At 35.7% G+C, this 15,643-nt stretch overlaps 1 protein-coding gene across 1 annotated transcript in view; it reads left to right on the top strand.

Moving 5' to 3' along the window:
* BTC (betacellulin) overlaps window positions 1-15,643 on the top strand; it is a 54,829-nt gene that overhangs the window by 18,274 nt on the left and 20,912 nt on the right. Inside the window, exon 2 of the mRNA XM_008056582.1 lies at window positions 9,155-9,253. Within this exon, the coding sequence (XP_008054773.1) occupies window positions 9,155-9,253 (99 nt within the window). The remainder of the gene's footprint in view (window positions 1-9,154; window positions 9,254-15,643) is intronic.

Genomic DNA, 15,643 nt, shown 5'->3' with positions numbered 1-15,643 from the left:
AAAAAAAAAAAACCACTGGAAAGAAATAGCATGTAGAGAAACTAATACATATTTTGTCTTATTGAGTACCTACATAAAAGTGCACTGTAGAAGTGTAATATGCTTGCATATTTATCTTTTGTAGTTCATATTACAAAAATATATCATACACAAATAACACCATAAATGTAGAAATTTGACAATATCCATCATGAGAATGAGAAACTAATTTTTTTTTTTTTAACCAGAGTAACTAGGATTATTTCTTTTACATCTGGTCTCATATACTTATTATTTTTTGAGTGCCTACCATATACAAGGCAGTACCTAGGTTAACATTTATAATTTATTTCCCTCCTTTCTTTAAGCACACAGCTAAATCTTCACCATAGCCATATAAGTTGGGTATTATGGGTCTCAGTTTACAAAAGGGGACCCTGAAACTCAGTGATTGAGAAACGTAATCAAGCACAAATTTAGTGATGGAAATGTATAGCTAGGATTCACATCAAGGTCCATTTGACTCCATAGCTGTCTTTCCCCCAGTAATCTGTACTGCTTTCCTTAATATCAGTACAGTTCAAGGGATTTGACTATAACATATTTTTCCAATTTCTGCTTATGTTCACAGTTTCATAGATTTTCCTTTGGTTTAAAGCTGATTTTCTAATGGGATATGAAGTGTCGTTCAAATCTTAAAATAAAATTGGTGTGATGTGGCAAGAAATCATTGGATTTAGTGTACACAGGCAGAAGTTTGCAATGTATCTAAGAAGATATCCTAAATTATCAGAATGGAGATAAATGGATATTTTGTGATAATATTATATTTGTTTTTAAAACACAAAATGCACTTGGCTCTAAAAATGGAAAATTCAGCTCAGAGATGAGGCAAGTACAACGCACATGACTGTTTAAGTTGGTCACATATGATCTTTTTAAATAGTTGACCCAGCTGGTGTGCTACTTACCTCAGCATTAGCAGTGACTTTGAGACAGCGTGTCATGCTCCTTGTCAGGCTGCCTCTTTTTGAATGCTGGTATTGTTCCCACTGACTTCATTCCTCATGCTGACTGGTGGGGATAATACTTTTAATATATTCTGTAATTTTTAACTTGAAAATCTCAAAGTGCATTAAAGTAAATGGAGACTTGATTCAGTGAAGGATAATTGAATTTCTTTTCCTTTTTAAAAAATTTTTTGAGTGGAGTTAATATTTAAAAACTGTTTCCAGAAATAGGGACAAATTTCCAGTCACTTAGCAAATGCAGCTAAGAATATTATTTTGTTTTTATTGCTTTAATGCATCTGATAAAGTCTTCAAATTGTACAAAGCAGGGAGGTATGGACAACAGGTGAATGAAAAAATCAAAAAATAAATTGTGAAATATTGGAATGATAGGTGAAATACAACACAATAACATTTAGAAATGACAAGTATGAAAACCATTTGGGTGAAAAATAAAACAAACTTTAACAACAGCAACAAAAAATATCAATACATTGCTTCTCAGCAGTGTAAGAAACTTAGGAACTTCAGTTTTTGGAAAGCAAAATAAAACCCCAGTATTAATGTGATAGCCAAAAAGACTGATATGCTATGAGGCTCCATTACCAAAAATATGGTGTCCACAATGTGGGAGCTGAGAGCCTCACTCTATTCTGTCTTTTCCAGACCACTTGTCACTTGACACTTTATTTTGATTGTGCATTTTAGGGAGGGTGACAAGGCTTATGAGGGGTCTTAATGATATCCAGTAAAATGTGATTGAAGGAACCAGGATACTTAACTTGAAGAAGTGAAATCCTTTCAAGGAGACTTGATAGCTGGCTTCAGATATATGAGAAGCTGTCATGGAAACAGAGATTAAGCTGATTCCAAGGAGCAGAGTAAAAAAATAGGAAGGCAAAAGGCAGTTCAACATAAAGAAGCATATATAAATTTTCAGAAACAGGTGCTTAATATTTTTTGAATGAATGAATGAGGAAAAAATTGAAAAAAAAATCAAAGAATGATCTATTTGAGATGGCATGTCTTTAAAGAGACTGAATCTCTTTACTGAAACATTAATTACAGACTTGATGAGCTCTCCTGGGGATAATTTCTGGGTAGTGAACATCGGTTGGTGGGAGATTTTGATACCTTTAGAATTTTTACTAATACCAAAATTTAATATGATCTGTGAGTATTTTGAATGGAAATCTTATCAGTTTTCCACAGCTGAGTATCACATCTTTTTTTTTTCTAAAGTACAATTCATGTTTCTGCTGATAAAGATAATGATTATTTTAATAATATAAGTTCCTTTGAAAGTTTATATTATTTCATTAAATTTTCATGAACAAGATTATGGGATGAGCAGGAACCTATGATCCTAGTTTTTGTTGAGAAAAAGAGAGTTTGTTAACTAGCTCAAGGTCACATATTGACTTAAGGAATGAGTCTGGTGATTGTTCCATAAGATAATGGTACTTTCTCTTTAAAAAGTTTGTAGGCAGTCAAACTTTAAGCTTTGAGGCTGTGCTATTGATTAAGGTTAAAATGATGTATTCAAATATATTGATATTTAGATTTAAAATGTGTAAACTAAGTTGGAGGGAATTGCAACTGGGATAATTCTCCCTTTATTCCATCAGGAACATTTGGCAATGTCTAGACAATTTTAATCATGGTAACTCAGTAGTAGGGTGAAAGGGAGGTGGATGCTACTGACATTTACTAGGTAAAGGCCAAGGATGCTGCGAATCATCCTACAACAGCAGCCTCCCACAACAAAGAATGATCTAGCCTAAATGTCAGTAGTAGGGAGACTGAGAAACACACTGGATATTTCCCACTCATTTTAACAGAACATGGACCCTTGAATAATGAAGTAAGATGTATAGAATAAAAAATGCTTTCAAGTTCTTGTTTACCAAAGACTTTCCATTCACTCAAAATAGTTATTTTTACCAGAGGGCTAACTTGGATGGCCTAGCACTATACATTGCAGAAGAGGCCTCCCTCTCAGGCTAAACTTTCCCACCACTTCTCCTCTGTTGATAACCCATCTTTTGCCCTTTTTATGCCTTTTATTTCTTCCTGTCAATTATTTCTCACTTTCAAAAAACCAACTTTTTTCCTTGTACATTTTGACTAATGTTCTCCCTCCCCTTTTCAATCCAATGTCCTCAGAGTCATCTATAATTATCTGCATAGTTGCCATGTCCCTGAGACTTCTCTGGCAAGATATTAATACTATTTCTTTGGTTGTCAAATTCAATGCACACGTTTCAGTCTTATCTTTCATTCTCTGTCAATATTCATATCATTGATTGATTTCTTCTCCATACATTCTCTTTAGATAAGTGGTGGTTCTTGCTCAAGTCCCTCGAGGGCCCTTCTCTTTCTGCCCCTCAACATGTGGCTATTCTTTAGGATGCTGTCCTTAACCTGCTTTCTCCTTTCACACTGTTCTTCCTGAGAGATCCATTCTTGTGGAATTAAATACCCATTTATTTTCTGTGACTCTTATAAATAGAACTTGTCATTTTGGCTTTGCTCCAGAGTTCTGGATCCAACTATCAACCTACTCTTTTCTAGACGAGCCACTGTCACATTTGGTGTTCAAAGCTGAATTCCTCTCTGTGTCCAACCTATTTGTCTTCTTGTGTGCCTTATACCTTTGTGATTGATATCACCACCCAGCCAGTTCCTGAAGCTGTAAACTCTGGGGTCACCCCAGACTCCTTTTTTTCACTTCCCACCCTACCCCACCAGTCAGTCTTTCATCAGTTACTAGTGATGCTCCCTCATATTCCTGTCTTCTTCTCCATACCCAGTGCCATCTTGGTTTAGATGTATCTAGATATCAGATGCTGGTATTAAAGTAACTTTTCAAATTAAAAAAAAAAGATGACTGTGTTGCTTCTCCCTTTAAACTTGTCAGTGGCCTCAACTTAGCCTTATAACAGAATCCAAAAGACTCAACAGGGAATGTGGGCCTTTTGTCTCCTCCTTACTCTTTTTTTTTTTGAGTTGGAGTCTCACTCTGTCACCCAGACTGGAGTGCAGTGGCCGCTCCTAGCCACTGCAGCCTCGACCTGCTGGGCTCCGGTGATCCTTCCGCCTCAGCCTTCCAAGTAGCTGGAACTACAGGTGTGCGCTACCACGCCCAGCTAATTTTTTGTATTATTGTAGAGATGAGGTCTTGCCAAGTTGCTCAGGCGGGTCTCGAACCCGCGGGCTCAGGCAATCCACTCACCTCAGCCTCCCAAAATGCAAGATAACAGGCTGAGCCACTGAGGCCGGCTATCCTCCTCACTGTTTAGTTTCCCCGCACACCCTTCAAACTATATGGACTAGTTATTTCATGCCATGTCTTTTAGCAAGTTGCCCCTTTTGTTTATTATAAGTTGTTGAGTTTATTTAGAATGCCCTGGATAATTACTTGATCTTATTTTTTTAAAATTAGTTTTATTTTTAGCAAAGAAATAGATATATATAGCCCTAAAAAAATCAGCTAGTACCAAAAAACAGATCTAAATAGCAGATCTCGGCACCATACCTGCTTGTCTCTCCACTTCCTTAGAGGAAACAACTTTTGACATTTTTAGATGTTTCTTCTGGTATCCAACTTTGTATTTAAATAATTGTCTTATAATGTTACTTCTTGACTTGTCAAGTTTAGACTTTATCTACCAAGTTTCTTTTCTCTCATAATCCCAGGGCTGATACTCAAAACATTCAAGAACTGGCACAGCACAGACGCTGATTAATCACAACCACTTTTCCCACATGGTGCCTGTGGGCTAATTGCTGGTTCTGATTTTATTTAAAAATTTTGTTAAATTATCAATATTGACATTATTGTAGCCACGTAAATATTATCTACTGCTGAAACAGTTAACACTATGATTGTTATCTTGCTTACATATTTTTGGAAGTTATTAATTGATGCTTTAAAATCATTTATTTCTCATTAAAATCTCATCATAAACTTTAACTTGGCTGGGCGCAGTGGCTCAAGCCTGTAATCCCAGCACTTTGGGAGGCTGAAGTGATGGGATTGCCTGAGTCACGGGTTGGAGAACAGTCCAGGAAACTTGGTGAGACCTCATCTCCACAACAAATCAAAAAATTAGCTGGGCATGGTAGCGCACACCTATAGTTCTGGCTACTTGAAAGGCTGAGGCAGAAGGATCGCCTGAGCCCAGCAGGTCGACACTGGGGTGGCCTTGAGCATGCCCCTGCACTCTAGCTTGGGCAACGGAGTGAGATTCCGACTAAAAACAAAAACAAAAACAAACAAACAAAAAACACTTCAATTTATCTTCGAAGATAGATTGTCTATGAAGATAACTAGGCAGAGTTGATCCTCCATCCTGTGTTACCCCCTTGGTTATCTCTTTTTTGTGTGTCTTTTTTTTTTATTTGCTCCCTTGAAGATTTGTGTGTCTACTTTACTAGCGGGAAAGCTTCATGAAGTTCATGACAATACTTGTATCTGTTATCTTTGAGCCTTTAGTGTCTTGCATCAATGTCAGACATACGGCGCGTAATAAATATTAGCGGAACTCCAAAAATCAATCAATCAATCAATATTAGTTGAATTATGGATGGAACAGAAGTGTCCTTTCTCTTTATGGCAACCTCTAGCATTTAGTAGTATTTAGTGAGCATTTCTCTGATTTCTGAGTCTCTTCTTACAGATCAATATCTCAAATACCTATTAGGGTCCAGGTAGTTAAAAAATAGCAAGTGCAGAAAGCCTCATGGGATTCATGGCCACTTACAGGGGTCACTTGTTTTTTTAATCCTAGCCAGTTGCGAGGAAAGGGTTTCAGATCTTTGTTGCCAGACCTACTGCTATTTCAATGGGAACAGAGAATTTTGGTTTAATACAAAATGCCTTGATTCAATTATTAAAAGCTGTGCAGGCCCAGAAAAATGGTTCTTCCAGCTGGACTTGGGTCCCGGCCACTAGCTTGTGACCTGAAGGTGGCTGGGGTCGGCAGCAGAAGTAGTGCTGCGGGCTCTGACTTGGCCCAGGCTGCCTCCGTCCCAGGAGCTCTGATTTTGCCTGTGAAGACGGTGACCTCCTCTTGTCAACTGACCCCAGCAGGTGGAGTGAGGCTTAGCAGAAGGAGCCTGGGTCACAGTCCGCAGCCTGATGGAGTGATTGGAGGCTGGGGCTGGGTGAAAATGGAACCTGAATTCCCTCTGTGAGGTGAAGTTGGAGAATAATGCGTTCATTTGTCAGTGATAACAGGAAAGAGGGCAAGTAGACTCCAAATTGTATAGCATATGCCAAGCTGTGTGCTTTTAAAAATTATCGTTAACTCAAAGTTTATGATAACCCTGAGGAGGAGATACTGCCATCCCCAGGTGGCAGATCTATGAGATTTAAAGATTTTTTTTTCTTAGTTTCCATCTTAGAACAGATGAACTCTAGAATTAAGGCCTCCTGATAATGACCCATGAAGAAAGCTTATGTATGGAATTTTAAAAATGAATTAAATGGGGCATTATTTTTCCACTAGAAATTGTCCTGGCATTTTTGAATATGAAGAGTTTTTTTTATTTGTTTGTTTACAGATTGATTCATTCATTTTTTCAGCATTTGTTGAATATTCATTATTTTCTGTATTAAGGACTCAGTTTACAAAGAGGGTGAATATGCAATTCCTGTACTTAAGAAACCTTAAATGATTATTTGCTTTTGTTGTTCTAAATGAGAAGGGAGAAAAGGTGTAAATAATCTGGAAATATGGTGACCAACTGTAACTAAAAAAAATGAATTACTCATTTTTTCCTTGTTGCTATAGACAAAATATGATTTTAGAAAAATTAGAAAGTAGAAGTAAGGAAAATTAAGGAAAACATCTCTTCCTAACTGGTATTTACTTATTCACCTATCTGACTGCATAGAAAGTTTTTGCACTTACCACACATATACATGCATACAACAAATACACACTCCCACAGAGATAAGACTATATTGCTATTCTGTAGTCTGCTTTCTTATTGTGGAATATATTGAAATGTTATATCAATGTTTGAACATATTTTTATGGCCAAATAGCATTTATTGTATGAATATACTTCAATGTATTTAATCAATCCTTTTTGTTAGATATAGGTAGTTTCTATTTTTTAAAATGCATGCCATTTTATGGCTAAATCTTTTTATTTATCCTCAATTACTTCTTTAAAAAAATTAATAGTAATCTAATTATTTGCTTTAAGATTAATACATTTTTGGATTTTTTTTAGCTTTTATGTTCTGTATGGTGCTAAATTGTCCTCCAGAAAGGCAGTACTAATTTATCCAAAACAGTGGATTTGAGTTTCCTTTCTCTTCACTGTTGAAGAGAAGTTGCTAAGTACAATGTCTTCCTTTAAAATTTTTTAAAAAAATTAGATAGATAGGAAAGAGATTTTCCTTTGAAAGATTCTTTTTGAAAACTCTTTTGACCAATGAAATTGCCTTCTACTATTGTTTTTTGGCACAGGACTTTCATTTTGTGTTATGGTTAATTGGTTGGCTGAGTAACTGCCTCAGTGACTTGGGAGCAATTTGAGGATGAAACTGGTCCTATTCAAGTGTGGGTTCCTAGATGCTCATGAATGCTTCTTGAATTGAACTGAATTGGAGAACATGCTTAGTTTAGCAATCATTGGCCAGATGTGTAAATTTCAATACATCCAGTGGGCTGCACATTTTATTTTCAGTTGCAATATAATGAGTATTATTATTATTATTATTATTTTGAGTAGGAGTCTCACTCTGCTGCCCAAGCTGGAGTGCAGTGGCACGCTGCTCATGACCACTGCAGCCTTAACCTGCTGGGCTCAGGTGATCCTTCCACCTCAGCTTTCCAAGTAGTTGGAACTATAGGCATGCACCATCATGTCCAGCTAATTTTTTGATTTATTGTAGAGATGAGATCTTGCCAAGTTGCCCGGGCTGGTCTTGAACCCGTGGGTTCAGGCAATTCTCTCACCTCAGTCTCCCAAAGTGCTGGGATTACGGACATGAGCCACCATGCCTGGCATTAATGAGTAATTTTTAGTGAGCATTTATGACATGCCAGAACTGTGTTAAGTGCTTTGCCTGCCTAATTGGCAAAAATAAGTCTTGAACTCAAGAACACCTAATTCCCAAGCCATATTTATTTCCCTCTCTCCACCTTTCTTCTCCCCTCTTCTCCCATTATCTCCTCTTTTTATTATAAACATGTTTAAATGTATGCAAGCCAGAAAGAACATCACAATAAACCTTGATATACCTGCCACCTAGCTTCAGGAATTATCAACATGTGGCTAATCTTGTTTCATCGTTGCCTTTCCCTCCTTACCTTGTACTTTCCCTCCCATGTTGGATTATTTTAAAGCAAATCTCACATACATCAATTCTTTTCATAATTATTTAAATACATATCTGTGAGATATGGACTCTGTTTCTTAATCTAAACTGCAATATTATTATCATACTTTAAAATATCTATAACAATTCCTTAATATCATTTGACCCTGTCAGAGTCAAATTTCTCTGATTATTCCAGAAGTAACTTTTAGATGGTTGGTTGGTTCGAATCAGGATCTACATGAGGACTGCATATTCTGAACCATTCTAACTACAATATGGTATTCTTCTCTCCCCTGTAAAACATGTGACCTATTCTTCTCCGAAACAGAGATTGCCAGGTGGAGGAACCTACAAATTTTAAAGACATCTCATGGATAAAATATGTCATTTACATCTCAGAGGGACACTCACTAGTTAATACCTGAGAAACACTGGGTTTATGTGAAATCAGGAAGGCACTTGGCCATGTGAGTTCATCCTCCATTCTTCCTGGAAGAATTCATCCAGAAACTAGGAAATTAGTTGCCATGCTTTCTTGCTTTTGTTATATAACATCATCTTAAGGTATGGTCAAGTCTCTTCTCTTAAGATTTATAGTTAGGTGTAAGTGATGTTAGCTTGAAGATTCTGTCTTTAGCATTGAACTGAAAAAATGAACCATGCTGGCATCTCTACCCTTTCCTGATTGGGAGTGAATGACTTGAAAAATAGAAGCCACAGGCCTGTTATTTTCATAATTAGGTAATGAATTTGGTATAATATTTCACACTAAGCAAATGTCCAAGTTTTCATGTTTGTTTTTGGTTCTGTTTTGAACTTGAAGGTCTAGTGATACTCCACTGTGTGGTGGCAGATGGGAATTCGACGAAAAGTCCTGAAACTAATGGCCTCCTCTGTGGAGATCCTGAGGAAAACTGTGCAGGTAACATTTAACAAGCTTCATATTCAATCTGCATTTTAGTCTTTTGGTAATGAAAGTAATCATAACACTAGGTAGTTGTTTGAGCACAAATTCATGTACCAAGCACCGTGCTAAGTGTTTTATATACGGTAATTCCTTCGCTCCTCATAAGAACCCTCTGAGCTAGATAATATTTTTGACTTTATTTCAAGGGGAAATGTACAAGGATTAAGTCACTTGCCAAAAGTCACACAACTGGTAAGTTGCAGATCTGGGTTTCAAACTCAGGTCTTTCTGATTCTAGTGCCTCCACTCTTAACCACTATACTATTTTGGGTGTCACAGATGTGTGCTACTGACTTTAGCATGAGATATCTTGGTCTGGATTTATGGGAAGTTGACATATTTTGTTCAAATATATATTATTTTTTTCTTTTTATTTGATACTTAAAAGAAGGGAGGAAGGAAAGGACTTCATATTTTTCACCTTGGAAATGTTTGAATTAGTGTTCTCAAAGCTATTAGTCTAAAGCAGGGATTGGCCTTAGTAGAGATCAGATAATGAGTGTTTTAGGTTTTCTGAGTGATGAAGTCTTTGTCACAAGTACTCAACTCTTCCATTGCACAGTGAAGGCAGTGATAGACTTTGTGCAAATGAATAAGCTTGGCTGTGTTCCCACAAAATTTTATTCAGAGAAATGGACTGTGGGTCAGATTTGACCTTGGGACCATAGTTTGCTGACGCCGGGTCTAAAATTCTGTTTGTTCTGCTAAGATGTTATGGACTGTTGTTCTACTAGGGTTGTTTCTGCTTAAAAAATAAAACATAAACACAGGCCAATTCAAAAAGTAGGGTGGAGTGGGGAAGATCCTTCCATATTCCCTGGAAACTTCTTCAAGGGGGGAGTATGGTGAGTTGGTGTGAAGTGCTCCTTTCCTAGCACCCTGGGGAAATTGTAACTGAGCCAGGAACATGCTGAGCAATCTTCCTGATGTGAGTCATTAGTTCCAGCTCAATCTTCCTCTTTCATACTCCACAGTAGTGGGTGGTCTGGAGGGTGTTCCTAAGCTGTAGAATTCAGTGGTGTCTTAGCTCATGCTTGTGGGTCTTGTCACCCATGTAGAGAGAACAAGGCCAACTTTATGTGTTTGTGTGTTTTTCTTCAGTCTGGTCTCAACATGATGGCATTTTTTTTTCACATTTCTCTTGGGAAATTATTTCATAATCTGATGACTGACAATGTTGAAAAATCTTCTTCAACATCCTTAGAAATGTATTTTCTTGGACATAAAAATGAGAACAGCCAGCTCTGGGGGCTCCTAGAAAGGGTGGAAAGGGTTGAAAAACTACCTATTGGGTTACCTGGTTTGCTGTTTGGATGAAGGGTTTAAAGGAAGCTCAAACCTTGCCGTCACATGATATGCTCATGTAACAAACCTGCACATGTACCACCTAAGTGTAAAATCTTTAAAAATTCTTCTCCAATTTTATTTATATTGTAGTAAGAACATTTAATGTGAAATCTACCCTTTTAACAAATTTTAAAGAGGACAATGCAGTATTGTTAACTATAGGCATGATGTTGTACAGCAGATCTCTTAAAATTATTCCATCCTGTATAACTAAAACTTTATCCACATTGAATGACAGCTTCCCATTTTTCCCTTTACCCATTCCCTGGCAATAACCATTGTGCTATTAGCTTCTCTGATTGTGAATTTTTTGGATACCTCATATAAGTGGACTCACATTATATTCATCTTCCTGTGCTTGACTTATTTCATTTACCATATGTGTCTTCCAGGTCCTTCCTTCTTTCCTCCCTCCCTTCCTTCCTTCCTTCCTTCTTCCTTCCTTCCTTCCTTCCTCCCTTTCTCCCTCCCTTCTTTCCTTCCTTCCTTTGATGTTCTTCCAGGTTCATCCATATTGTCACAAATGCCAAGACTTTCTTATATTTTTGAGGCTGAATAATATTTGTGGGTGTGTGTGTGTGTGTGTGTGTGTGTGTGTGTGTGTGTGTGTGTGTGTGTTTGACATTTAAGATGCTTCCACCTTTTGGTTCTTATGGAGTCATGCTGCAAAGAACATGTGAGTGCAAATATCTCCTTGAGATCCTGATTTTAATTCTTTTGAGAAAGTAACTGGAAGTAGGATTGTTGAATCTATAAAGTAGTTCTATTTTTAATTTTTTTTTTTAGGAAACTCTATGCTATTTTCCATAGCAACCGCACCATTTTACATTCCCATCAACAGCATACAAATGCTCCAATTTCTCCACAGCTTCTTCAGCACTTATTATCTTTTTTTTTTTTTTGATAACTGCAATTCTAACAAAGTATGAAGTGACATATTCTTGTGGTTTGCTAACATGAAGTTGAACATCTTTTCATATACTTGTTGGCTGCTTGTAAGTTTTCATTGGAAAAATGTCTATGTAAGTCTTTAAGCCATTTTTTGAATTAGCTTATATTTATTTTCTTGTTACTAATTGTAAGAGTTTCTTATATATTTTGCATATTAACCCCTTAACAGATGTATGGTTTGAAAACATTTTTTTCTCTGTAGATTGTCTTTTTATTCTGTTAATTGGTTCCTCCACTGTGTAGAAGCTTTTCATTTTATATAATTTCACTTGTTTATTTTTGCTTTTATTACCTGTGTTTTGTGTGTTGCATCTAAGAAATTATTGCCAAGACCAATATCAAGAAGTTTTCTTTCATGTTTTCTTGTAGGAATTTTACAGTTTTAGGTCTTAAATAAAAATCTTCAATCCATTTTCAATTGACTTTTGTATATAGTATAAGAAAAGTGTCCAATTTGATTATTTTATATGTGAATATTTAGTTTTCAGTCATTATTTATTAAAGAGACTACCCTTTCCCCATCGTATATTCTTAGTAATCTTACTGCAGATCTGCTGATATACATGCATGGGTTTATTTCTGGGCTGTCCATTTGTCCATTGTTGATCTATGTGTCTATGTGTCTGTCTTTATACTAGTACCATGCTGTTTTAATCACTGTAGGTTTATTATACATTTTGAAATTAGGATACATCCACCTCTGTTCTTGCTCAAAGTTGTTTTGGCTATTCAGGGTTCTTTGTGATTTTCCCTATTAATTTTAGATTTTTTTTGTATTTCCACAAAAAAAGTCATTGGGTTTTTTTGGAAATTGCATTAAATCTGTAGATCACTTTAGGTAATATGAATATTTTAGCAATTTTATATATTTTAATCCATGAACATGGAATGCCTTTTTATCTTTTATCTTCTTCAATTTCTTTCATTAATGCTTTATAGTTTTTCATTGTACAAGTCTTTCCCTTCTTTAGTCAAGTTTATAATTTATCTTTGGTATTTTATTTACTTTTTTGGTGCTACTGTAAATGGGTTTGTTTTCTTAATTTCATTTTGGATAGTTTGCAGTTAGTATGTACAAATGCAACTAGTGTTTGCTGATTTTGTATCCTCAACTTTGCTACATTTGTAAATTAGTTCGTGTGTGTGTGTGTGGGGGGGGGGTGTTTGTGTAGTGTTTAGAATTTTCTGTGTATAAAATCATGTCATCTTCTAACAGATAAAATTACTAATTATTTTTCTGGTTCGAATGCCTCTTATTTCTTTCTCTTTCCTAATTGTGTTGGCTAGGGCAACCAGTGCTATGTTCAATAGAAGTAATAAGAGTATGCGTCCTTGCCTTGTTTCTGATCTTAAAGGAAGAGCGTTCAGTTTTTCCCATTATGTATGACGTTAGCTGTGGGGTTTCATATGCGGCCTTTATTATATTGGGGTAATGTCTTCTATTCCTAGTGTGTTAAGAGTTTTTAATTATCAAAGACGCTTTATTTTTGACAAATGTTTTTTCTGCATCTATTGCAACGATCATGTGATTTTTACTCCTCATTCTGCTAATGTGGTGCATAATCCTGACTTATTTTTTTTAATGTTAAATCATCTTCATATCCCAGAGATAAATCCCACTTTGTTGTGGTGTATGATCCTTTTATTTTGCAGTTGGGCTAGATTGATTCTGGTATTTAGTTAAAAATTGTTGTGTCTATGTTAATTAGGGATAGTGCCCATATTGCCTTGTAGTTTACTTTTCTTGTGGTGTTTTTGTTTGGTTTTGGTATCAGGGTAATGCTGTCCTCATAAAATGAATTTGAAAGTGTTCTTTTCTTTTTTATTGTTTTTTTCTGGAAGAGTTTGACAAAGATTATCATTAAGTATTTAAATGTTTGATAGAACTCACCAGAGAAGCCATCTAGCCTGATTTACTTTTTTGAGTTTTCTTTCTTTTTTCTTTGTAAGTCTAGCTATAGGTTTGTCAAATTTACTTATCTTTCAAAAAACCAACTCTTGGTTTTGTTTATTTCTATTGGTATTCTTTTCTCTATTTTATTTATTTTGAGTCTAATCTGTATTATTTTCTTCCTTCTACTAATATGGGCGTAGTTTATTCTTTTATCCTGGAGAATGCTCTGTGTGTACCTGAGGAGAATGTATATTCTGCCGCTGTTAGGTAGAATGTCTGTTATTTGTCTGTTAGATACATTGAGTCTATTATGTTGTTCCAGTCCACTGTTAACCTATTGATTTTCTTTCCAGATATTAAATCCATTATTAAAAGTAGGATATTGAAGTCTCCTACTATTACAATACTCTTATCTGCAGAACAGTTCACTGGGCAGTCTTGAGCTGACCCAGGTCTTCTGCCTTTCTCACTTATGGTTCTCAGACATAACTACAGAATGTGCTAGGAATGCAACATTCTGAGATAATGATGAACTGGCCAAAACAATCTGGGCTCTGTTTCTGTCCCTTCGAGAACAGGATTACCTACAATACTTTATCCTAGAAAATTCTATTTCCCGGTATAAAACTCAGGGTGTACTGCTTTTCAGGGTCTCTCAACTGTGGTGCCACATGCAGCACCCACAGGTGAGATTTCATCTTCCTTGTAGTTTTCCTGAGGCTTGAGAGACTGACTAACCATGAATACTAGGTGTCTGTTGTCCTTTGTTGCCTATCTGTGAGTAAAAAGTTGCTTCACCTAACTTGCTGTGTGAGTGTTCTGTCTCACTGGACTTGGGCAAATGAATTGATAACCAGTACATGGTGAATCTGCTTAGCACTATTTCTCCTTTAATTATGTCAATTAGCTTTATATATTTAGCTGTTTTAAAGTTAGGTGCATATATATTTATACTTGTTATATCTTTCTGGTAAATCAACTATTTTATTATTATACTATAATACCTATCTTGGTCTCTGGTGACAGATTTTGAATTAAAGCCCATTTTGTCCAATATAAGTATAGGCACCTCTGATTTCTTTGGGTCACCATTTACATGGAATATCTCTTTCCACTCCTTCACTTTTAGCTTGTATATGTCCATAAATCTAAAGTGAGTTTCTTTTAGACAATACAAGACATGTAGCTAGATCAATTTTTAAAATTCATTCTGCCACTATGTATCTTTGGGATGGAGAGTTTAGCCCCATTTATATTTAAAGTAATTATTGATAGGGTAGAACTTAATATGGCCATTTTGTTAATTGTTTCCTGTCTGTCATGTCATTTTTTGTTTCACTCTTGCTTTTTTCATTTGTGTTTTGTTTTTGTATTGATATGCTTTGATTATATTCTCTTTTTCTTTTGTATTTCTTCTTAGGTATTTTATTTATGTACCATTGGTCTTACATAAAATATAATTAGAATGAAGCTGGTAACAACTTGACTTCAATGACATACAAAATCTACACTTTTACTTTTCCCCATTCTGCACTTTGTGATTGATATAACAATTGATATCTTTTTATATTGTATGTATTAACCTATATTTATACTTATAGTTGCTTTGATACCTTTAAAACTTTTATACTAGAATTAAAAGTGATATAATCACTTCCGTTACAGAAATACAGTGACTTGTATTTCTCTAAATATTTACTTTTACCAAAGAGTTTTACACCTCCTTATACTTTTATGTTACTCTTTAGTATTCTTTCATTTCAACTTGAAGAACTCCCTTTAGCATTTCTTGTAAGGCAGGTTTGGTGGTGATGAAATCTCTCAACTTTCATTTGTCTGGAAAAGTGTTTACCTTTTCTTTGTTTTTGAAGGACAATTTTGCTGGGTGTGGTATTCTGGGTTGGCAGGTTTTTCTTTATCTTCAGCACTTTGAATACAGTAATGTGCTGCACAACGACTTTTTGGTCAATGGTGGATGATATATACGATGGTGGTCCCATAAGATTATAATGTAACTAAAAAATTTCTTTCACCTAGTAACATCATAGCTATTGCAACATTATGGTGCAATACTTAGGTGTTTGTGGTGATGCTGGTGTAAACAAACCTATTGCATATCCAATCATTTAAAAGAATAGCAAATACAATTATGT

Source organism: Carlito syrichta, unplaced genomic scaffold (assembly GCF_000164805.1).
Source record: "Carlito syrichta isolate Samal-C Ts95f unplaced genomic scaffold, Tarsius_syrichta-2.0.1 Scaffold302401, whole genome shotgun sequence".
Taxonomy (NCBI): Eukaryota; Metazoa; Chordata; class Mammalia; order Primates; family Tarsiidae; genus Carlito; species Carlito syrichta.
Note: the sequence above shows the minus strand (reverse complement) of the source record. Positions and strands in the feature narration are given on the sequence as shown.